This window comes from Herpailurus yagouaroundi, unplaced genomic scaffold (assembly GCF_014898765.1).
Source record: "Herpailurus yagouaroundi ecotype Mexico unplaced genomic scaffold, PumYag 140, whole genome shotgun sequence".
NCBI classification, from domain to species: domain Eukaryota; kingdom Metazoa; phylum Chordata; class Mammalia; order Carnivora; family Felidae; genus Herpailurus; species Herpailurus yagouaroundi.
In genome coordinates, this window is record NW_024412395.1 from 92432807 (window position 1) to 92457709 (window position 24903).

The 24903-nt window shown below is 36.9% G+C and overlaps 1 protein-coding gene across 4 annotated transcripts in view; it reads right to left on the minus strand.

Annotated features, from left to right (window-relative positions):
- BARD1 (BRCA1 associated RING domain 1) overlaps positions 1–24903 on the minus strand; it is an 83346-nt gene that overhangs the window by 54534 nt on the left and 3909 nt on the right. Inside the window, exons 2-4 of one of the 4 annotated variants that reach the window (XM_040476155.1) lie at positions 22206–22318; positions 17281–17337; positions 12633–12781 (exon numbers count right to left, since the gene is read on the minus strand). In XM_040476155.1, the coding sequence (XP_040332089.1) occupies positions 12633–12687 (55 nt within the window). In that variant the 5' untranslated portion in view covers positions 12688–12781; positions 17281–17337; positions 22206–22318. The remainder of the gene's footprint in view (positions 1–12632; positions 12782–17280; positions 17338–22205; positions 22319–24903) is intronic. The other 3 variants (XM_040476154.1, XM_040476156.1, XM_040476157.1) reach the window with 3 other exon arrangements.

The window sequence follows — 24903 nt, forward strand, 5'->3', positions numbered from 1 at the left end:
ACTTCTTCAACCTGATGAAGGGCAAAAATACACACAGCTAATATCATGCTAAATGGTAAAATAGTGCAACTACCATTTTGTTCCCATTGTCAAGAACAAGGCAAAGATGTCTGTTCTCACCACTCCTAGTCAAATATACTGAAATTCCTAGATAGCACCCCAAGGAACAGATATAAAAGGCACACCAATATAAAACCATCTATTTATAATTAACCTGAATCACTACATAGAATATCTCAAGGAAAAATTTTTTTAAAAAATTAATGAAACTAACAGGTAACTTTAACTTAACAAAGCCTCAGAATACAAGGTCAATATACCAAGTTCAACTTCAACTATGTTTCTATATGATATATAACAAAAAAATGCAGAATAAATTAAAAAACATTAGTACCATTTATAAAAGTAGCAAAAAAGCCCATAAAATACTTAACATAAATCTCACAAAATACATACAAGTTCTGAAAATTATAAAATATTTATGAAAGAAATCCATACAAATGGAAAGACTTCCATGCTCATGAATAATAAGACTCAATCTTGAGACATTGATTCTCCCCAATAGAACTACAGACTGTAATATAATCCAACAAAAATCTTAGTTGTTTTTTTTTTGTAAAAATAGACAAGCTGATTCTAAAATTTAAATAAGAAAGCAAAGGAGCTATAATATGGAAAGGCACAAGACCTAGAATAGCCAAATCAATAATGAAGAAAAACAAAATTGGAGGACTCACACAACATGACTTCAACTTATTTCAAACAAAATGAATCTAGGGGATTGAAGATAGTCACAACTCTTTAGGTGTCATCTCATATAATCTCGAGCTATGTAAACAAGAAACTAATGCGAATGAATGAACTACGTACTGAAATAATACGCTTGAGCAAAAGAAGCCAGATACAAAACAATACATAAAACCAGCTGAAACTAATATGATGTGTTAAGTCAAAATACTGACTATCCCATAACTATGGGGAAAGGAGTTAGTGACTAAAAAGGGGCAACAAGAGGCTTCTAGAATAGTGTTTATTCTTCTAGGATACTTGTATTGTTTATTGGGTGAGTTGAGTTTGTGAAAATTCATTAAGCTATACAGTTACAATATAGGTACTATAAGAATTTCTTCAACTTTTTACTAATAATCAGAAATTAGGGGCATCTGGGTGGCTCAGTCGGTTGAACACCCAAACCCTTTATTTCAGCTCAGGTCATGACTTCACGGTAAATGAGTTTGAGCCCTGCATGAGTTGAGCCCTGCAAGCCCTGCTTGGGATTCTCTCTCTCCTCTCTCTGCCCTTCCTCAGCTTGCACTCTCTTTCTCTCTTTCAAAATAAATAAACTTAAAAATAAATAAAAATAATTTTAAAAAGTAAAAATAAATAATCAGAAATTAAAACACAAAGAATCAGTAGACTTTAAAAAAGAAAAGAATCACTGTCCCCAAGTAGATAAGGTGCCACAATTTGTGGGTGAGTACCCGTACAAACACTTTGCTGCGTTAGCTAAGGTCACCAAGGAAGGCCTCTCTGTAAAACTCACTTTTGAGTTGAGACCTCATGACAAATTACAAAAGGGAAGCAGTCACATAAATATCTAGGAAAGTGGTTCCCAAGTAGAAGGTAGAACAAGTGCCAAGGTCTTAAGGTAGAAATGAGTTTAGCATATTCAATGGATAAAAAGCAACGTGGCTAGAGCTTAGCATATAAAGAGCTCAGCATATAAAGCATATAAAGAGCTCAGCCACAAGTATTACTTCTGGTATTCCTCATTCCATCAATCTCTGAAGTGGGAGGGCTTGAGACTTCTTCACCTGCAATCACCTCCTTGGTAATCTTATATATATACATACACACACACACACACACACACACACATATATGTGAAAGATATATATATGTGAACAGATATATCTGTTTATATATATATGCATGTGAACAGATATACATATATATGTTTATATACATATATATATCTGTGAACATATATATATATATGTGAACATTATATATATATATATATATATATATATACACACACACACACACATATCTGCTTATATACAGGGACAACTTCAAATGTGTATGTGCCCCCCAGATCTCTCCCCTCAACTTCAGACTAATATTCAACTGCCTACTCAACAACTCTTAACATGCACGTCTACTCCTAATAAGTATCTCACACAGAACATGACCAAAACTGAGTTCCTGATCCACATCTTCCCAAACCTGCTCCTCTTATAGCTGTCCCCATTTCAGTAAATGGCATATCATCAATCCAGTAGCCTAGGGCAAAAACCTTAGAATCAAACTTGCCTCTCCTATCTCTTTCATGCCCTATATGCAAAATGCAAGTTCTATAGCTCCAACTGCAAAATACATCGAAAATCTGACTACTTCTTACTGCCTCCATTCCTGCCAGCATGGTATAGGACACCATCATCATGCACTAGATTAGTAATAATAACCTCCTAAATCATCTCCCTGATTCTGTACTTGCTTCCTCCCCCATAAGTCTATTCTCAACAGAGCAGTCAGCGATCCCTTTATAACTCGTCAAATTATGTCACTAAAACCCTCCAGACTTCCACTCTGGCTCTGAAAAAAAGCCAAAATCTTAGTAGCCACCTAACAGGCCAGAAACAACCTGATCTTCCACTACCTTCCTGATCTCCTGTTCTCTCCTTACTTGCCATTCCAGCCACTGGACCTCCTCGCTGCTCTTCAAACCAATAAAATGTTTTATGTAAGTCAGATGGCATGAGTGCATCTGTGTTTTACAAAATCAGTCTTGAGTGGAGCGAGAGAAAAGAGATTGGAAGAAGGCAATCGTTAAGAGGCCAGAATAGGAGTGTAAGTAGAAGGTAACAAGACTGGAGAGGTGGTAGGAGGGAAAAAAAAGAAATCTTTGAAAAGTATTTAGGAGATAAAATTTATAAAATTTGGTGATGAAGTGAATACAAGAAGGTGGCGGTGACAAGGATGAGTCACGTGCTTCTGGCTTACACCACTGAAGGCAACTAGAGAAGAAACGCTGATGGGGGGAAGGGGGGAACACGAGCTGCCAGGGGTTCTGAGTGTCCTGCATGCGTCTGCAGGGTGTGCCAAGAAGGCAAGGCCCTGGCTGCTCTGTACCCAGACACTTCTCAGGACTGTGTTTGCAGCGCACATATCTGAGGGACTGGGCAGTGTCTCCCAGCAGGAAAAAAAAAGCAAGCCCATTTGGGCTTACCACAAAAAGTCAATTCCCTAAGCTTAGAGTTCATGTCCTGTATCGCAACCCACTCTGTATATGCAGGAATCCACAACGGACCTTTTGCCAATTACAATCAAAGTTGCAAAACTGCCAAATAAAACATCAGCAAATCAAATCCAGGAATTTCAAAGGCAATATGGTAAAATACTTGCAAATTTTAAATGTATACACCCTTTCACAAAGCAATTTGGCCTCTAGTCATCTATCTTACCAAATATAGAAAATATCCATGCATGTACCTGCAAACATAAATGTGTAAGAATGTTAACTGCAGCAATATTCCTAATAGCCTAAATCAGGGGGGGAAATCAGTGTTCATCAATCGGCAATGAATTAACTATGGATCATTTACACTACAAGATCTTATGTGGCCACTTCAAGACACTTGTTAAGTGTAGCACAATCTCATTTATGTTCTAAAAATTCTATTGCATTTATGTCCAAATATCTTCACAAATTCGTGGAACTAGAAAACTGAACAATGAAAACAGCACCTCTGTAAAAGAAAGCAATTTCTACTTTTCAGTTGAGGTAAAATGGTGGAGGAGGACTTTCACACTTTACACTTTTATATAGCTTAATCTGTTGTAAAAAGAATGCTCTCTTATATTTCTTATATAAATTGAACAGAAAACAAAACTTGTTTAAGGTCATACACCTAGTTGCTGAAAGGGCTGGCATTTGAACTCATACCTATTTTCACAAAACATTAAAACTTTTCACCAAGTATCACTACATGCGATATTGTAATTTAAAGTAATAAAATATATTAGGTCTTCATCTACAGTTCTTGGTACAAAGGTCCAAAAACCTTTGTAATTTCCCAAGAGAACCTATAGGGGCATCTTTTGTTATAAATATTTAGTTACGTTTCCAGTTTCTAAAATAGTATGAGTGATAAAGAGAAAATGGGTGTCTTTTCTTCGTAACTGCTTCTTTCAACCACACCTAGGCTTACATTAATGAGGTGACTTCTTGGAGTCCCTCTAAGGATACAGGCTGGTTGCCAGGGGAACCAATCAAGATGAGAAAGTTAAAGCTTTCAGTCCCACCCCCAACTTTCAAGAGGAGAGAGGAGCTGCAAGTTGAACTAATCACTAGAAGCCAATGATTTAATCAATTATGCCCAAAAGGAAGGGTTTAGGAAGCTTCCAAGTTGATGAACATATGGAGGTCTTGGGAGAGCAGCACACCCAGAGAGGGCAATAAAGCTTCACACCCCTTCCCACACTCCTTGCCCTATGAATCTCCTCTATTTGGCTGTTCCTGAGTTAGTTACATCCACTTATAGGGAACTTAATCTAGTTAAGTAAAACATTTTCCTGAGTTCTGTGAGTCACTCTAGCAAATTAATCAAACTCAAGGAGGTCCTGGGAACCTCCAAGATACAGCCAGGTAGCATCTGAAGGGCGGTGGGGGGCAGACTTGTGGGACTGAGCTCTTAACCTGTGTTGGCTCTTAATGCTATCTCCGGACAGGCAGTGTCAGAACAGAGTGAAACTGTAGGACACCCAGCCAGTGTCACAGAACAACTTAATGTATGGAAAACCCACACATCTAGTGAAGTAGAGGAGGCACACAGGAAAAGTGAGCTTTTCTTTCCTCTCTATATATTATGATGTCTATATGTATTATATTTTTTTAGACCTACCAATCTTGCCCATTAACAGATGAGTAAGAAATAGTCAGTGAATGAGTTGTATAGTGATCTACTTTCGGATTCTGTCAGTGATCCTCCTTCAAGTTGTCTTATTTAGTTTTTGCCTTTCAGCCCATTTGTTTTTCTTTAAAAAAATATTCCCAGGGCACCTGGGTGGCTCAGTTGGTTAAGCCTCCAACTCTTGGTTTCAGCTCAGGTCATGATCTCACAGGTTTGCAAGATCAAGCCCCACATTGGGCTCTAAGCTGACAGCAAGAAGTCTGCTTGGGATTCTCTCTCCCTCTCTCTCTGCCCCTCCCCAATTTGTGTTCCCCTTTTCTCTCAAAAATAAAAAAATGTTTAAAAATATATATATATTCCCTCAAAATTCTTTCCTCCCACCCCACACAGGGGTGGTAAAACCAACCCAGGTCAGCCCAGCACAGTGGTGAGCACAATCAGTGGTGCTCGAAAAATACTGGTGAATAAATTATTTGATATCTGCTCTTAAATCTTGAGAAGCATTTATATAAGAGAGGTTACGTTTTAAAGGCTAGAAGAAAACTTGAGAGTCACTCAATTCTCTCACTTAAAGAATTAAAGCTAAAAAGAGAGGAGAGGCAGGGAGGTCACCCAATCCAGCTTTCCTCTCCACAGGAACTGGATTACCAAGATGCTGTGTCAGGTATAGGAAAGAACCCAGGAAAGGCAGGGAAACTGGAAAAACTACCACCACCACCTGACAAGGTTAACAATGCCTAACAAATAATTTCCTACTGCCTGAACTCATTCTCCAAATTGACAGAATTAGTAATCTCCTTTGACCAACAAAGGTACTTGGAGTATGTTTTATTTGTCCTAAGAAAGAAAGAAAAGAAAGAAAAGCAAGAAAAGAAAGAAAGAGCAAGCTATCATATTAATGTGTTTTTCCTGAGAAGTCACTCCTCATTCAAGATGAAGAGAACTGTTTATTTATAAGACTTTTCTTCCATTACAGACTCTAAAGCAAAATTTTAACAAACTTCATTCTAACACTATGCTACTTTAAAAAGAAACCCAGTGGTATCTTTTTCCTAAGAACTGGTAACATCTGCTATGTAGGAAATAAATGTGTCTGATGCTACTAAGGTGTTATATAAAATTGCCAAGTGTGCTTATTCCTGAAAAGTTTGAATACTTAAGAGATACAACATAATTTTAGTTTCATTTTTCTTATTTGTTTCTGGGAATAGATTTCTTCTCAACATTCTCATGCCTTAAAATATTAACAAGAGAAAAGGAAATTATGAAAGAAGTTATTTTTAAATTCCTTTTAGGTATTTTTTATTCACACAGAACATTTTTTTATTTTATCATTTAAAATTATTAATACACCAGAGGATGAGTAAACTACAATCTCCAATCTCTTTAGTTCAAAACTGATTTTTCTATTCCTCTTTCACCTCCTATTTCGTGAGCATAAAGCTCCTATGTTTATAAATAGATCCGTAAAAACAGCACTTTAAACAGGTAAGAAAAATGAAAAATAGATTTTAAAAAACAAATAATTCGTATTTAGCTCTGTAGAAATTTCATAGACACGATCTCTAGCGAAGGAATTCAGTCAAACTCCATTCTATTCCAAAGAAGCCATCCCTTCCTCCTGGTGCAAATGGTAGCATTATACTGGCCAGAGAGTAAGCCAACAAACCCAGCTGAAGCCAGGAGTGTGTAGCTGAGTAACATCAGACTCTCTGGCATCCTTCTTACATCCTAGCTGAACATCACTTGGTCCACAAAGTGTTATTATATTAGGATCTTGGAAATAAAAACAATCAAGATGAGGTATCTTGGAAATAAAAACAATCAGAGTGAGGTATCCATTCACACAGAAGACTTAATGTCTAATTTCTAACAAGGTCTTTCCTCTGCAGTGATTGGTAGATTTCAAAAACAAGTCATTTCTGATATAATTTCACGTCTAGAGGAAAGGTCAAAACAAAGTGTTACCAGTGTTACTTTTTAAGAATCTAGATTACAAAGACTTAATGGTTAATCCTCTGGTAGTCTGTAAAAACTTGTATTTGATTTTCCAAAATTTCTTTTAAAGATAGATGATGACATTTTCAATTAAAAACAAGTCAAATGCTAGGACCCTCGGGTGGCTCAGTCGGTTAAGTGTTCAACTCTGTTTCAGCTCAGGTCATGATCTCAAGGTTCATGAGTTCAAGCCCTGCATGGGCTCTGTGCTGACAGTACGGAGTTTGCTTGGGTTTCTGTCTCCCTCCCTCTCTCTGCCCCTCCCCCACAGGCACACTGTCTCTCTGGGTGTCAAAATAAATACATTAAAATTTTTTTAAAGTCCTTAATGCTTATAAAATTTACAAAATGTAGAATTTCAGGGTGCCTGGTTGGCTTGGTCAGTGGAGTGTGCGACTATTGATCTTGAGATTGTCAGTCAGAGCCCCATGTTGGGTATAGAGATTACTTAAAAATAAAATCTTTACAAAACAAACAAAACACAATTTCATACTCAGGTCTATATATCCCTTAAATTACAAAGAAGTGAATGAAAAGAGCATATATTCATGTAATTTATACATACACAATAATCTCACTGATCATCCAGTAGCAATAAATACTCTCAGGAAGATTTCATTTTGACCTTTTTTCTAGACTTGCAATTGTATCAGAAATGACTTGTTTTTAAAATTATGCATCTTGTCCTAACTAAGCAAGGACCACAGCAGCAAACATGATTGTAAATTCTGCATTTTACACAGCATTTCTAAGTTTAACCTGTCAAAAGCAAAACCCCCACCTTGCTAGAACATAAATCACAATATTAACAGCTACAACAATTTTTATGAGTGAATGCTTCTAAGCATTATAAACTGTCATGTTCATTTCATGAAGAAAAATATTGGTCCTTCCTCCACATAGTAAATTTCTTAATGATGACATTTTTAAAAATTCTATCCCCGAATATAAATATTTCTGAGGACACCACAAGATATCGAGGAACAGAGATGCACATGTTGCTAAGAAGCAGCTTTGCCAAGTTTTTTCTTAAAATTTAATAATAAACTATAGAAAAAAGAGGCAATTAGAAAATGTGATTTAGCTATCATTAATCTACATCAAAGGATTATAATGATGTACATTGTGTGCCTTTCAAATTATTCTCTATTATAGGTTTCACAACAGAAGTTGAGAAATCTCTTTGACAAACTAGTCCCTTATTAAAAATCAAAGGAAAGTACTTTGCTACCATCTGTGCAACATTAACGCCTTCAACCGCAAGAATGATTATTTTGTAAGTTAAGAACTATTCAGTTCTATTTTAAAAAAACAACAGCAACACAACTACTCAAATGTTCATCTTCATCTATTATAAGAAAGTCATAACATATATGAAATACTATGTAATTCACTATAGAAAGACAAGCATCTCTTTGGAAGCCAGAAAACAGAAAAGGAAATTGTGATCCCATGAAAGCATAATCAAAACGTTTTTTTTTTTTTAGACGTCACCACCAACACCAACAAATGCTTCACAGAGCCTGACCAGCACCTGCAAGGTCTGATTTAATATGATGGGAAGCAATATAAAATACAAACTTTTAAATTTAACTCCATTAGTAGAAAACAGATTATATTATAAAGAATAAGGTAAAATTATCCATAAATGGTTTTCAGAAAAATTTGTGACAATCTTTTCTCTTGAAAGTACACTGAACTGAGGAAAACCTGTTCAAGTATTTAGAAGCTCATTTTAAAAAGCATTACTATAAATCAGGCTTCTTTATCTCTAGTATATCATATACCATGTCCATGATTTGACAAGTTTGTCCTAATTACCCACCTTAATTACAGTAATTATATATTTCATAGTAAATGCAACTAACAAGGTTCTTTTGAAAGATAAATTGTGAACTACAGGGCTTAAAAAAAATAGAGATGTAGATATCTGACCATCCCCCTTAATTCATCATCGTCAACACCCATTTAACAGAACTAGATGATTTTCAAGCTACACCTTGGGATCACTTAATCTAACACCCTTATTTTATGAGATCTGTTTCCAATTTCCTCGTTATAAAGAGGATAAACCAGGATGCCTGGATGGCTCGGCGGGTTAAGCATCCAATTCTTGGTTTTGGCTCGGGTCATGATCTCATGGTTTGGGGCATCAAGCCCTGTGTTGGGCTCTGCACTGACAGCATGGGCCTACTTGGGATTCTCTCTCTCTTCCCCCCCCCCCTCTGCCCCTCCCCGCCCCACACACCTGTGTTCTCTCCCCAAATAAATAAACACACATTAAAAAAAAAAAGAGGATAAAACATAATTTGTCCCCAACTGTTAGTTCCCTCTACCTAGTAACCTAGTACACCTTATACCACTTTAATTTTAGAGGGACTTGGCTATGTAAACTAACATAAGGTACTACATAAAATATCGAATACACTATAAAGAAACAGAGAAATACCCTCAAAAAAACTCCAATGCCCTTTGAGGCTAGTTTGTTTTGGCAGAACCTCAGGAGGAAAAGTTAATGCAATGCCACTAATCAGCAGGATAAGCTTGGCACCATGTAAATTATAGCTCTGGACAGAGATTTATATTTCAATATGTTTACACTCTAGATTTACCATCTTCTGTAAAAGGAGAAAAGGAAGATGTTACCATTATAAAATGAATTGTTGAAATCAAAACCTGAGAATTTGTTTTAAAATTGTTTTGGGGATGCCTGGGTGGCTGAGTCAGTTAAGCGTCCAAATTCGGCTCGGGTCATGATCTCATGGTTCATGAGTTCAAGCCCTACACAGGGCTCTCTGATGTCAGCCCAGAGCCCACATCAGATCCTGTTCTCCTCCCTCTCTCTCTCTCTCTCTCTCTCTCTCCCCGTCTCTCTCTCCCTCTCTCTCTCTCTCTGCCCCTCCCCCGCTCATGTGCACTCATGCACACGCTCTCTCTCTCAAAAATAAATACACATTAAAAAAAGTTTTTTAAATAAAATAGCTTTAATTAAGTTTAGTCTCTGGGGTATGAATTAACCCTTACCACTGCCAATTTGTCTCCAATTCAACAAGTATAATGAACACCTATACACCTAACCAAAGCATTGTGCTAAATGTACAGTGTAAGTAAGTAAACAAACTCACACTGTGACCTTCCTGCATAACCTAAGTCCTCAATTTCCTCACCTACAGAATAAGTGATTTAGGATGACCTTCCTGCTCCTAAAATTTTGATTGTATGTTATCCAAATTGTGAAATTTCAATTCATGCTAAAATAAGTAATGATAAAGCCAGCACTGCTGAAGTCTGTTACTTCAAGTAGTTACTACTCACTATAATAAGGAAAATGAACACAAAATGCCTTTCGAAAAATGAATCACCATAATCCTCTCCTCAAACTCCCAATCTATTTTTACATGACAAAGACAACATTCTAAAAGGCCTCTGGCCCCATGCAAAAACTTATTCTAAACCTGATAATTTTTATAAGTATCCTTAGCAGTGATTAAATATGGAGACATTTCATACATGGTCCACAAAATATGAAAACCATACTAAAGACTCAACCATCATTAATGACAGTAGAATTTCTGGAGAAGTCCCCTACCTTATTCTTCTTTGCACCCCAAGGCACTATACCCATACCCCACTATGCTATAATTCACTACCCATCAAGAGTTACTCTGCTCCCTTTTTATTAGCATTAAAAAGGTCACATTACACATTACATTGTTATGGGTTAAACTGTGTTCCTCATAAAATTCATCTATCCAAGTCCTACTCCCAGTACCTCAGGATGTGACCTCAGGAAACAGGGTCATTACAGATATAATTAGTAAAAACTAGTAGAGTGGGACTCTATAGTGCAAAAAGACTGGTGTCTTTATAAATATGGGGAAATTTAACATAAACACGCATGCAGGGAGAACACCATGTAACATGAAGACTGATATCTACAAACCAAGCAGAGAGGCCCTCCTCTCACAGACCTCCTTCACAGACATCCTTTCCTCACAGACATCCTTCCCTCACAGACTATGACGGCACTAACTATACCAACACCTCAATCTAGAACTCCTAGACTCCAGAACTGTGAGATCATAAATTTGTATTATTTAAGCCACACAGTTTGTGGTGTTTTGTTACAGCAGCCTGAGCAAGCTAATATATTACTACACAGAAACTGGAGAAGAATCACATCAAACCATCACAACAGACAGAATTCTCAGAATAGCACCTCAGATGTCAATGCATGGCCAATGTTCCTAAGAGACCACACATCTTGAAGATCTGACAAAAGCCACTTTCAGGCAGACATGAACATTTTTCATATTGTACACTTAAATCAAGAGTTTAAGGGCACCTGGAAGACTCAGTCTGTAGAGAATGCAACTCTTGATCTCAGGGTTGTAAGTTTGAGCCCCACAGTGGGTGTAGAGCTTACTTAAAAATTAGAAAATCTTAAAAAAAAAAAAAAAAAAAGATTTTAATCCCCCCCCTCAACCCCCTCCAAACACGCATCACCTCTCTTTAACCATTGTACCTGTGGGGGGGGGGGGGGGGCATATCATACACTAATCATTTTAATTAGAAAATTAAACACTATCAGCCCTACCTCTGAGTAAGAAGGAAAAAAATACAGATGATAATAATGAAGTTTCTTCATTATGCTCTTAAAGAGATTTATAATGCAGTATTATTTTTTCAAAAAGGTAAATACTTTTTGAAATGTATATGAGTATATAATTACATCTGAAAACATGTAAAACTTTATCACATAGCATATTATATCCTAAAAGAATAGAGTCTAATACAATGATGAGATGAAGAAAACTTTTCATAGGTAGACTATGATTTAAATTCTTCTTAAAAATATGGACCTAGTCAATAAGACAAAGTATTTGCCTTGTTTCTTTAATTTGTCTAATCAACTTCACCTTTAGTAGCTGACAATAACACAGCTTGTCAGAAATCTAAGATCAGAAGATTTAGAAATGGAAATTCAACCATTTTATGCGAGCTTTATCAATCATTCACAGCATCCTGCCAATCAAGAAAAGGTTATCCTATAAACATAAGCTAAAATGACATGATCTGATCAATAAAAAGACAATTCCAGTATCTAATTATGAAGATTCAAAACCTTTTACTTTCTTTCCACAGCTAATTAGTTCTCAGCAGAAAGCACAATGGGAAGATATATAGTTAATACACAGAGTCTAAGAACAATTTGAAAAACATTAACCCCCATTTAAATAGAAAAGAAAATGAATATTAGATTTTTGCTCTTTCAAAATGTGCTCATCTAATTAATTCAGTCTAGAAAAGCGATGCACAGAAGGTTGTATTCTATCTTGTAAAAGTGTATTTAAGTGAATTTAAGAACAAAATCACTTTTCCATGTATATTATTCAGAAATTATTATAACTGTAAAAAGCAGGCAATGTAGGTGGTGCAAAGTGTCTGGACTGACAATCAGAAGAAATGGGCTCTATTTCTCATTTCCAGTACTAACTACACATATGATGTTAGGTGAGATCATTTAACCTCTTTGGACCCTGCTTTCTCTAAGTGATCTCTAAGTTATCTGTCACTTCTCAAAATAATCGCAAACGCTGTCAATCTTCAAATCTGAAATATGCCATCAGAATTCCTGACAGATCTTTACATACTTTCTGCGATCAATATGAATTCATCATCAGATATTTCATGAAGAGAGAGAGTGATCTTTCTCACCTGATAGCTTATTGTCATGCAGCAAATTCCGGAGCTTACTACAAAGCTGGATCATGCTGTCCAACTGTCTATTTATCTTCACATCTTGTATCCAGGCTGGGGTGTAACACACTGGACATCCGGTTCCAATGCAGTCACTTACACAATTACTTTAAAAATGTTAAAATATATATATATATACATATCAATGCATTCAGCAGAATTTTAATTCCAAAAGATAAACATAAACAGTTTGAACAGAAGTAAATAAAGGTTGTCTTAACAAGCAATGGGCAATCATATAATATTTGTTACAATGATGTTTTTGAAAGAGTATGATACACACATACAAATCTGTACCTAAAGTCGCTTAGGCCATTTGATATGAAGAGATTTTACTTAGACATTACTCTGCAAATCTTTTTCATGCAAATAAATCTATAGCTTCTAAGGGGTAAGAGTACAGAAAGGGACATAAAGAAACATATTTAGTACCAAATGCATAACAGCCATGCATTTCAACCTTTTCTATCCTAAATCTTAACACTATGTTTCATGGCAAATTACTGCAAAGAGACTGGAAAAGGTAATTTTTGTTTTGTGTGCAGACAAGTGTCTAAAGGTTTTAAAGTAGTTTCTGAGAAAAGATACTTGATTCTTTCAGACATTTTTATAACCTGTAGACGCAAATCATCTCAGGTTATCTGTCTAGGAGTTAAAGTCTCACAGTTAGGGGGATTTTCTTAACTTTAGGGGTTACAAACCCTTTGCAAATCTGAAGATATACATAAGCTCTTGTAGAAAAAAAGGGGGGGTCACAATCCCCCTCCAAAGCTTATCTGTGGATTCAGAAATAAGAAACCTAACAATCCACTCTTCCCTTAGCCTCACCAAAGGAGCTCCAACAAGACTGGGTAACCTAACTGATAAAAACCACATCTCTCCCAAATACCACATTCCTTTTCATGTGACCCACTCATTTGTAGGCACAGAGGATTCTTATGAGATCCTTCCAGAAAAAGCCTGTGGTTAGTTCTATTATTTGTATCTTCGATTCTGGCATGATTTCTGATGCAAAGTAACTCAATAAATGTTATAAAACAAATCTGTAATCCATACCTGGGCTAAGAGAGAGTTTCCAGATGAATGTCAAATTTCTTTAGCAAAGAAAGGGACTTCTTTGAGTTTCTTTGCTTGTACTCAAGAACCCTTAACTTAAAACTCCAACAGAGAAAATAGGGAAACTGACCGTACAGGGGACTGAAATCATCAATTGTTATGTAATACTTATGTAATACTTAAGTATTTGAGGAACACGATTGACAAGAGTCACAATCCACTCATCAGGAAATCATTACCTTATTTTCAGATAAAGAAAATGAGATCCAATTAGGTGAGACACTTACCCAGCACCACACCAGTACTCAGTCTATTTTACACATTCTATAATGTTCATCTTATAAATGTTCTCAAATTATTTTGTAAACATTAATCTAGAATTCTGGGGAAAGATATTATTTCTCAATAGATCTGTATAACTCAGTAAGCCAGCATTTTCCAAATGACCGACAGATGTGGTCAGGAAATCATGCTGGGTGAAAGACCCATTCACAGCACAGGATAAGTCAATGAAATTTATTGGAACAGAATACAAAAAGTTCACTGGTATCCTTTTAAAGTCCACACTGTAACAAATCTAAAGAAACTAGCACTTGCTAAGTAATGGTGTCGTATCAAAGAAGAATATCCATAACTATCTAAAAAGTCTATTTAAAAATCCTTCTTTTTTCCAACTATGCATATGTATAATACAAGACCTTCCTCACTCACATGCTGCAATCAAAACATTAGATCACAACAGAATGATTACATAAGTAGATACGAGAATCTACAGTCTTCTATTCATCAAAGCAATGAAGAGATTTGCACAAATATAACACAGTGTCACTCTCACTAGTTTTTCTTTGGTTTATAAAATGGTTATTTTTCCTTAAAACAGTGTGACTTATGTTACTACGTAATGTGTTTATTACTGTTATTTTTAAGTGAATGGTATTTTTTAAATGTCTCAGTTTTACATGGTAAATACACACATACAAACAAAACTGCTTTGGGATCCTCAATTTTTAAAAGTGTAAAATGATCCAAAGCCAAAAAGTATGCATATGTCTGCCATATGTTTTAAATGATTTCTACCTTAGAGAATACATGGACTACTTTTATCAGGGATTGACACGAAAGTACCTTGGAACTACCATAACACTGTCAATGACATAAAAATCTGTGCCCCTCCAACCAGCACCCCTCCACTTCAATGCTTCAACTAGACTGGTATATATCAAACCATCTTTTAAAACTGCATGGTATTTACGGGGTGCCTGGGTGGCTCAGTCGGTTAAGTGTCTAACTTCGACTCAGGTCACGATCTCACGGTGTGTGAGTTTGAGTCCCATGTTGGGCTCTGTGCTAACATCTCAGAGCCTAGAGCCTACTTCAGATTCTTTGTTTCCCCCTGTCTCTCTGGTCCTCCCTCCCTCCCTCTGTCTCTCTCTCTCTCTCTCAAAAGTAAATAAACATTAAAAAACTGCATGGTATTTACAACATTGCTTAGCAGTTTTACACAGCTGCAAATCTGCAAAGAATACAGTTACCCAATTCTTGGCATCACATAATCAAAATTTGTCACCGATCTATTACATACAGCGAGTACATCAGCTGAAACAAAATAAATCTGCTTACTACCAAGTAAGGACAGAAAGTGGGCATATTTCATAAGGGCATCATGGGAGGTCTTTTGGAGGTGGTGACATCTGAGTTGAAATGTAACTGATGAAAAGTTAGCCTCACAAAAATTTGGCAGTACATTCTAGAAGGAGGAAATAGCAAGTGCAAAAGTTCTGAGGCGGGAATGACTTTGGTGTGTTTAATGAACTAAAAGGAGAAGGTAGCTAGACAGGGTGAGCTAGAAGGAAGTGTGGCTGGAGAGACAGGCAGGAGTTGGGTCCTGTACAGGTCTTCCAGACCTTATAGTGAAAAGTAAGGATTTTATTCTAAGTGTAAAAGAAGCCACTAGAGGACTTTAAGGAGGGTAAGGATATGGATGTGATTTACATTTTTAAAAGATCACTATTAAGAATGTAGAAAATGAGGAAGGGGAGCAGTTAAGAACTTATTATACTAGTCTGAGGAGAGATAATACAATGGTGGCTTGGATCAAATAAACAGTAGCAAATACAGAGAAGAGTGGGAAAATTCAAGATTCAAGGCGCATTGTGAGGTGGAGGTGACAGAACTTAATGATGTGACAAGGAAGAAAAGAGCAGTTGGGTATTACTTGTGGTTTCTGCCTTGAGCAGCTCTGTAGTCGGCAGTCCGCTTTATTGCCATGAAGATCTCTGACGGGGGCACAGGGGGAAGGACGATGACTGACGCGCGTGCCCTGCCCATGTGAAGTCCTTGTCATCATCCAAACGGAGAGTGGATGGGCAACATGTACTATTATTCCCTATCCCAGCCTCCAGCTGGATATGCCCCATATATCAAATCCATGTTTCCAGAAGGAAAACTGGGACCCCAAGCAGAGTCACTTCCCACACATCAGCCCACAGCAGTCACACAGTAAATTATTTTCTTGTGTGCTTAAACTTCATGCCGAAGTCGTTCATGCCAGATAGTCATGCGTCATTACTGAAGTCATTAAAAAACTGATGCAAAGGAGGCTACATGGACCCTGTCTCAGAGACAATTAAACCAAGACATTCAGTCCTTTAATTGATTTCTCCAGAATAAGAAATAGAATGAGATGAAAATCTAATATTCTAATCTATATGCCAGGGCTTTCATACTATAACATGGACATAATTCCATAGTAACTATTATGGCTTGAACTGTGTCCCCCAAAAAGATGTTGAAGTCCTAACCCCCAGTACCTAATCTTATTTGGAAATAGGGTCTTTCTCGAGATCAAATTAACATGAGATTATCGAGGTGAGCCTTACTCCAGGAAAGCTGCCATTCTTACAAAAAGGGCAGGTTTGGACACAGAGACAAACATGCACACTAAAGAGAAGGCTGTGTGAACATGAAGGTCAAAATCAGTGATAGACCTACAATCCAAGGAAGGACAAAGATTGCCAGAAGACAAAGGTTCTCCACCACCAGAAGGTAGGACAGAATCATGGGACAGGATTTTCCTCACAGCCCTCAGAAACAACCACCCTGCTGACACCTTGCTGTTGGACTTGTAGCCTCCACAGCTGTGAGACAATACATTTCTGTCATTCCAAACCACTCAGTCTTTGGTACTTTGTTACAGAAGCCCCAGAAAATTAATCCAGAGCAAGATTTTCACAATCTGGAAGGTCTAGACTCCAAAGTAACCAGAAGGGGGAAAAAAAAAAGAGCTGTATTTCAATTACATAACAGATTTTTCTCCCCAAGCTACTTGCTAAGCTATGCAACTCTGAACAAGTCACCCCCTTTGAGCTTTGATGCTCTTATTTGTAAAGTAAGACAGTTTTATGCATCAAAATGAGACAATGTACAGTAAGTTATTTGTAGCCTATGAGAGTTACACAAACATAACACACGACATATTACTAATATGGTTACAGGAGGATGACCTAGTAAAAAATATAGTTACACTATGGATCAAGTCATAATTACTTACCTACAGAAGATGTGCTCACATCCCCCTAAACACACAGGCTCCCTCAGAATATTAGTGCTGTTTGAAGAAAGGAAGACAATCAAGACTTAGGTCATTGTGAGATAAACACTTATTACCCAACATTTCATAAATCCAAGGGCCGACACTACTGTATTTCTCTTTCCAAAGCAGAAGATTAGGATATATTTATTTGAAAGGCTGTTACTCCCTAATTAAATATTGTATCATCACACATCTGCTGAATTCAAATAGCTACTAGCAAACTCAGTACAAACTGTAACATTTTTTATAATGCATATAGTGGGAATTCAGAAAGAAGGAACTTTGTGTAAGTATCCCTACACCTTTATAGAGGATGGCAAAACTGACCACTGACTGCTTCTTTCAATTACTAAGATACATCTTCGCTTAATGATTCAAAGTATAGACCATAAATTTCAAAATAAGGCCTAAAAGGCAGAATGACCATATAACATATTGTCCAAATGAGAACATTTCTGGGAGTGACAGGACATGACAACTAAACAGGACACTGCGATAGCAGGTGTAAACCAGAACTGACCCAGGAAAATCAGAACATCTGACCACCTTGACCATAAGCATTCATGGTTTCCCATAGGAATGCACTGGTTTCTGGCTATTGTTAAGAGGCAATTTATTTTACATAGATGCCTTGTCAAAAATACAGCCATTCTTTCAGTTCACAATTAACTGACTGTTTTGTTCGTTAAGCAACTGCAAACAGGAATCATCAGGTTGACATTCTACGGACTGAATGAGAGTCACGGCATTGGGGAAAGAGAGAGAGAAACACAATTACTGTGCATCAAAATACCTGCTACATTTGATAATCCTCAGAAAGTAACAGTACGTACTTATTAATAAACACATCAAGTCATCGTATTCAGAGAGCGTAATGCAGCAAGAGCAAACAGGAGAAAATAAAGCTTTTGAAGGATGAATATTTTTTGTGCTTGGTTTATTACACTAACCTTAGGACCTTTAGGTATTTACAGCATTATTATCCAATTACCTCTGTATATGTACCACATATCAATAAAAACAGTTTTCCACATTTCTTGAAAGATCAAAAGTATCAAATAGCACATTTAATAGATGTGAACATTAAAGTGAAATTGAGCTTTCAGAAAGAACGCTAAAAACAGAGTACACACCTATAATGTTATCCTCAAGATACCAAAAATGGTGCTCACTGACATTATAAAACCCATTGCTTTTTAAAAACTCACAATGTCTGAGTTTTCTATCCCACCACACAGATCACAGTGTAAAAATATGACTTGTGAAGTGCCAGGCACTTTTGTGACTCTGGCAATGACGATGATCTCTGCTACAATGCTCACGCTCCTCCTATAATTTCTGCTCACTATTTCACCCACCAAATCTAATCTGATCTCTCCTAATCAAGTGTGTTGAATTCTACTTCCTCACAAGTTTGGCTCTAAGGTCTCAGAAGTGATGTATCTCACTTCCTCCTATCATTATATATATACTCCCTATATTTTTTTTATTCCACCACTCTGACCAAACCTCCACCTTCAGTTGCTCTCTGCTTCCAGACAAGGCCATTCAGTTCATTAGCTCCTTGGATTCCCAGGCCACAATTACTACTTCATGGACATCTCCACCACCACCCTATTTGCACTGACCTTTTAGACACTCACAGATGCCAGTAATACCAGATAGGCCCCACAGTCCACTCCTTCCTTGCCTACTCTCAGGGGATGAATAACAATGATAAAAAGACAGATATATACAGACAGATATATACACGTGTCTCTATAAATTCAGTTGGTACTTTCTTCACCTTTGTATAACAAATGCTTGAACAGATGGCTATTCAAAACAATCTCCATGCTCCTAAATCCCATTAACCTGACTGTGAGCTTTTCACCACCTGGGCCTATTCCTTCCTCTTCACCCATAACCCTGTCCCTCCCTCTGGGCTCAGGGGGAAAGATGTCCTGCAGTCATTCTTCCTTCTTAAAATGTGCTGCTCTCCCTGTCCCTAGATCCAGTATCTTCCCTGTCTCCTAAAGTAGTCGATTCTCATCATTATACTCCGCAAAATTTCTTCTTCTATCTGCAACTAAATACGCACAGGTACTCTCTCCTCCACCCTATAAAGTAGCCCTTTCTTCAGCTCCTGCCTCACTCTACCTTCAGCCCCAGCTCTTCCCCTCTCTGTGGATGTAAAGTCCTCAGAAAGTGCTCTACATGGTTCTCTCCATCTCCTTATCTCCCTAGCTTGAACTCCCAACTCTGCTGAAACTGTTCCCTAAAGCATTTTTAGGCCTCGTTCTCCCTGACTTCTCTGTGAGGCAACATTGATCTCACATTCTTTCCTGAAACCTTTCCTTCTGTTGAGTTTTAATTTTCTTATAGCACATTTATCCGCCTATTCCAGCATTTCGTTAGCTGCTTCTTTTCCTGTCTCTCAATTGTAGGCTTATCCCCAGGATGCAGTTCACAGTCTTCTGGCTTTCTATGGCAGTACTTGACTCAATGCCTTGATTCTATTTCTAAACTTAAATTTCCTTTTTACGATAACTCTGAACCCTTTATCTCTGGTTCTGACACTTCACCCTAGCAATGAGATGCTATAGTGTGATTAGCAATGATTCCAGTATCTATGAATAATTGATAAATTATACTAATTCTAATTAGTGAGCTAGAATATATTTTTTGGTGCTGTTAGCAGATGAGGAAGGACACTGGAAGACTGACAGAGAAGTATGTGCATGGGCAGAAAAGTATGTACGCATGCATAGTGGAAGGAGCAGTGAGAGGGGTGTTACACCCAAGACTGGGAGAGGGAGGTGTGGTGTCAAGATCAAAAAATTGTTAATGAAGATCTCACAGAGCAGATAAAGAGTGGCACTGATCTCTGTCAAAGCCAGGCTTTCAGACAATGGCTAGAGCTTAGAGGAGAAGATACTCTGCAATAAAACAATTTCTATTACAACCAGACAATAAGTATCAAAATTTTAAATGCATCCACTTTTAATTCAACTATTCCTGTGTCAGGAATTTATCCTTCAGAGATACTCAGGTGCTTGCAAAACTGAAACTCTAATATACCAAAGATGTCTGTCTAGACAGGATAATAAAGAGATTCCAGAGATTAAGGAATAAAACGTCATATATATATGTCTGTATACACACACACACATACATATACACATATACATACATACATACACATATATACATATACACATATATATACATATATGCATATAAATATTTTTTGTTTTAAGGATCCAGAACAGCATATGACATCCCAAGGGTGACAAGGGATACCCAGCCTTCAAAATAATGATTGAAAATTATTTTGTCCTTCAAATTTTATACCCAGTCATCTCCCACAGTAGAAAGTGAATAGATAATATAAGAAAACTGATCTTTTAGTGCAGGAAGTTAGAAAGTTAATAAATAATGTCTAAAATGGAAAAAATCAAGAGGTAGCAATAGAAACCTATTATTTGGAAATGTAGATGTAAACCATGAAGAACTAAGAGATGAAAGAGGTTGTATCTGGAGTACAGATGAAGCAAATGAATATTTTTATTATGTCTCTGACTTAATGACTTTGTTGATTATAGTCATGCATAATTTTATTTTATTTTAAGATTTTTTTTAAGTACTCTCTACACCCAACATGGAGCTTGAACTCACAACCCTGAGATCAGAGTTGTAGGCTCCACTGACTGAGCCAGCCAGGCACCCTGTTCACAAATAATTTCAACTAAAACTTTGTAAAGGCCATGGACAAGGATATTCACTCCAGCACAGCTTATTAAAGCCAAAGACCAGAAACAATCTAAATTTTAACCAACAAGAAAACGGTTAAATAAATCATGATACATCTCCCAGATGTATAGTATCTTCTCATCTGAGGCTTACAATGCTTATACAAACACAGAGAACCTCTTAAAGGACACATAATAAATTGATCATAGTGGGTTCTTAAAGAAAAGGATTCAGGCCCATCTGTCATTCCCTTAAATATTTAATCACCATATACCTTAATATTTTAATGCATGTATTATTTCAATTTTTAAAAACTTAATATTAAAAGTTTTTCACAATCCAGTTAACTCCAAAGCAAGCAACATTTTCTTGCACTGCTCCTCCACAAAAAAAAAAAAAAACCTCTGCACTCAGTAGGCCAGTGTCTGTAACATTTCTCAAATAATACCCAAGATCCAAAACCAGACTGCTCAGGCTGTTCTCCCATCCTAGAATACACTTCCTCCTCACAACTCCCAAAACTATTCAAGCCGAACACATTATCCAAATATTATACAGGATGATATAATAAAAATGACACTAAACAAAGCACAGAAATTCTTGAATTTTAGTTTCCATACCATCACTCATGCAAAATCTGTACCTTGCACCATACATGTAAAGAACACAAGGTTGACTGCAATACAATCTATATTAAGGAGCTTATAATCTAACTAGGTAATCTGATAAGCAAAGTTAGTGTATGATTTAAGAGAATTACAAAATGTTCTCAAGTTCCAGAGAGATGGCATCTAGTTGGAGCCCTGGAAATCAATGCTGAAAGCTAAATTATTTTGTATTTTATCTGCTTGATTCCTTATTTTTCCCCCTGGTCTCCAAAGAGATTCTAGCCCTACAAACAAGAGATCTTGACTTTCATTTTTTTCTGAGCTCCCCACCACTACCTCCCTAGCATGGTGCTATACGAACAGCAGAATTTCGATAAATCCTCAGTGAATGAAGCAAATGGAAGAGTACATGCAAAAATGAATTTATATTAAGAATTCTATTTTATCTTTACCCTATTCTTTGTTTGATATACATATATATTAGAAAGAAAAAAGTCCAGAAGAATAAGAAAAGACATTTGCATGGTAACAGGATTTCTGTACCCTGAAAATTCAGCTACTCTACTTTTTCCAATCTGCAGTCATACTTCTGTTACTTCACATGTAGTTGATTTGGAAAGATCAGCGCAGTCAGAGGATTATAACTTGGGGAAGAACTAAGTAGGGAGAACAAACAATTTTTTTTTTTTAAAAAGGGCCTATTGATATAAAAATGTCTTTGCAAAGAAGAAAAGGAAATTCAGTTGAGATTACAATACTGAGGCAGACCTATTTCTTAACAGAATGGCTCCCTAAGCTTACTGAGATAAACTGCTACTTAACATTAGGCAAGATAGCTACCACAATGCTCTTACATTTTAGAAAATCGCCAAGTTATTTTTAAGTGTGGACCAACACATTTAACACCAAAATGCACAGGCTCTTCAAGCCAATTAAACAATCTGTTGTATATGTCTTCAGAATAAACAAAATTGTTAACAAGGGATATGAATAATGACACAAAGCCATCTTATTCTGTGTATTTTGTATGCCAGATTCAAGTAAATCACATGGGAAAAAAATTTTTTTAATCATGTCTAATTACTTAGTGTTGATAAATATTGAATAAATCAAGGAGCCAATATCCCAAAAGCCAAATGGGTAATAGACTCCTGTCTATTAATGACTGATTATAATGGGATCTATTGTTATGAGACAGATGCGCACAGAGAATATTATGCATACCTGCCTCAAATACTTCTGGTTATTCTGTCCTCTATTTCTTTTCTTCCAAAGCAAAACAGTATCTAAGTAACTGTCCTTAAAGCTTTACCTCTTCCACCTAATGCTCAAATGTTGATTTTAAGGCTCTTTATATTCTCTTCCCTGCTCACTTCCAGAAGTGTGCTTTCAAACCATCTAATGCAGATGACTGTCAAGAGTGCACTCCCAGCCTAAAATCTCTCCTCAAAGTCCCAGGCTCATATTAACAAGAACTTCACTTGTAAGACCATCCCCAATGCTATGGGGAACAGGTGCTCAATGTCTCTGGTAAGTTTCTCTGGCAGACACAAGCACTACAGAACACCAGGTATGTGGAGGCCTATAATGGGTCTGTGTAACTCATGGTTCTACCTTTACCTCCCAGAGCGAAAGACCTTGGCTTCTACATCTGCTCAAGACCCTAGTCATTGTTTACTATGGGTAACTAACCCCAGGAACCTACAGAGGATTCTAGGTGAGTCAAGTGAAATTAACCAGGCCCTTTATGGTATTTCCACTTGCAAAGACTCCTTAAATGTGATCCTAACTTAACCTAAATTCTTCCATGCACTAATTTAACAAACACTAAGAAACCATGAATTCAGCACTGTGGCCACAAATGTGAACCTGTCTTTATGAAATGTGTATCAAAGAATCAAAATACCACATAAGTAAATACATTCTACATTTAGAAGAGATGTAGGATACATGCTGAACACCAATGATTTGTGCCCTTTTCTGCATGTATGTTAAAAGTCAATAGAAAGTTTTAAACAATAATTTGTCTCCAAAGGAAACTCATAATTATGGAATCTGCAGAACTAGAGGGAGTCTTAGAAAGCCCTTTGTCCATTTTCCTCATTTTATAGATGAGGACATCAGAGTGACAGGAAAGTTACACAAATTGCTCTACTTAGGAATTATGTGAACCCATTGAATAGTCAGTTGTTAGGCTACCAATTACTCTCTGCCCATCTGACTCACTTCCCCTTTATTCTACAGTACCTTTTAGCATATTGTGATTAGCATACTCCACCAGTCTCCATCTATGAAACTCTTTACGAGGCCCAATTCAAAAGCCATGAAGCTTTCCTCCACTGGCACCATCCAAGTACACTTCTCTACATCTCCTTGGCCTACCCTGAACTCTGCGTGCATTTTACCCCTTATAGTTAAGCGTGTGCTCCTTAAAGGTAAAAAATGTCTCACCATGTCACCACTAATGTGGTCCATCAGTGATCATTTATGGTCCTAAAGAAGAACCAGCATCAGAGCAAGCTAAAGGAGTAATCATCCCACTTAAGGATCACTGGCCTATTAAAGTGCTTCTGAGCAAAGCTAATGAAGACAAAAGCTTAATGCTGGGGTCAGGAAATCTATCCTTTATTTTACAAACATCCATATAGCACATAGAACATAATAGGCACTGCTCTAAGAATCTTATAAATATTAACTCATTTAATTCTGGTAACCTCATAAGATAGAAACTACTACTAATTCATTTTCACAAATGAGAAAAGGAAGCATACAAGATAAACTAATTTACCCAAAAATCACTGAAGCAGGATTTCAAGCCAGGGTTCAAAATTAATGTTCTTAATCACTAAGCGATGCTATAAGAGAAAATAATCTTGATCACCTTTAAAATGACAAAAAATAATTTAGAAAAATAAAATCATCTATGCCAAAAATCATAAGATTGCTTTTACTCTTTACTAAAAGTTGATTTAAAAAGTGCTAGAACTCCAGGGGCGCCTGAGTGGCTTGGTCGGTTGAGCGTCCAACTTCAGCTCAGGTCATGACCTCATGGTCTGTGGGTTCGAGCCCCGTGTTGGGCTCTGTGCTGACAGCTCAGAGCCTGTAGCCTGCTTCGGATTCTGTGTCTCCCTCTCTCTGCCCCTCCCCCACTCTCACTTTGTCTCACTCTGTCTCTCAAAAATAAATAAATGTAAAAAAAATTTTTTTTAAAATGCTATAACTCCAAATTACACTATAGTAG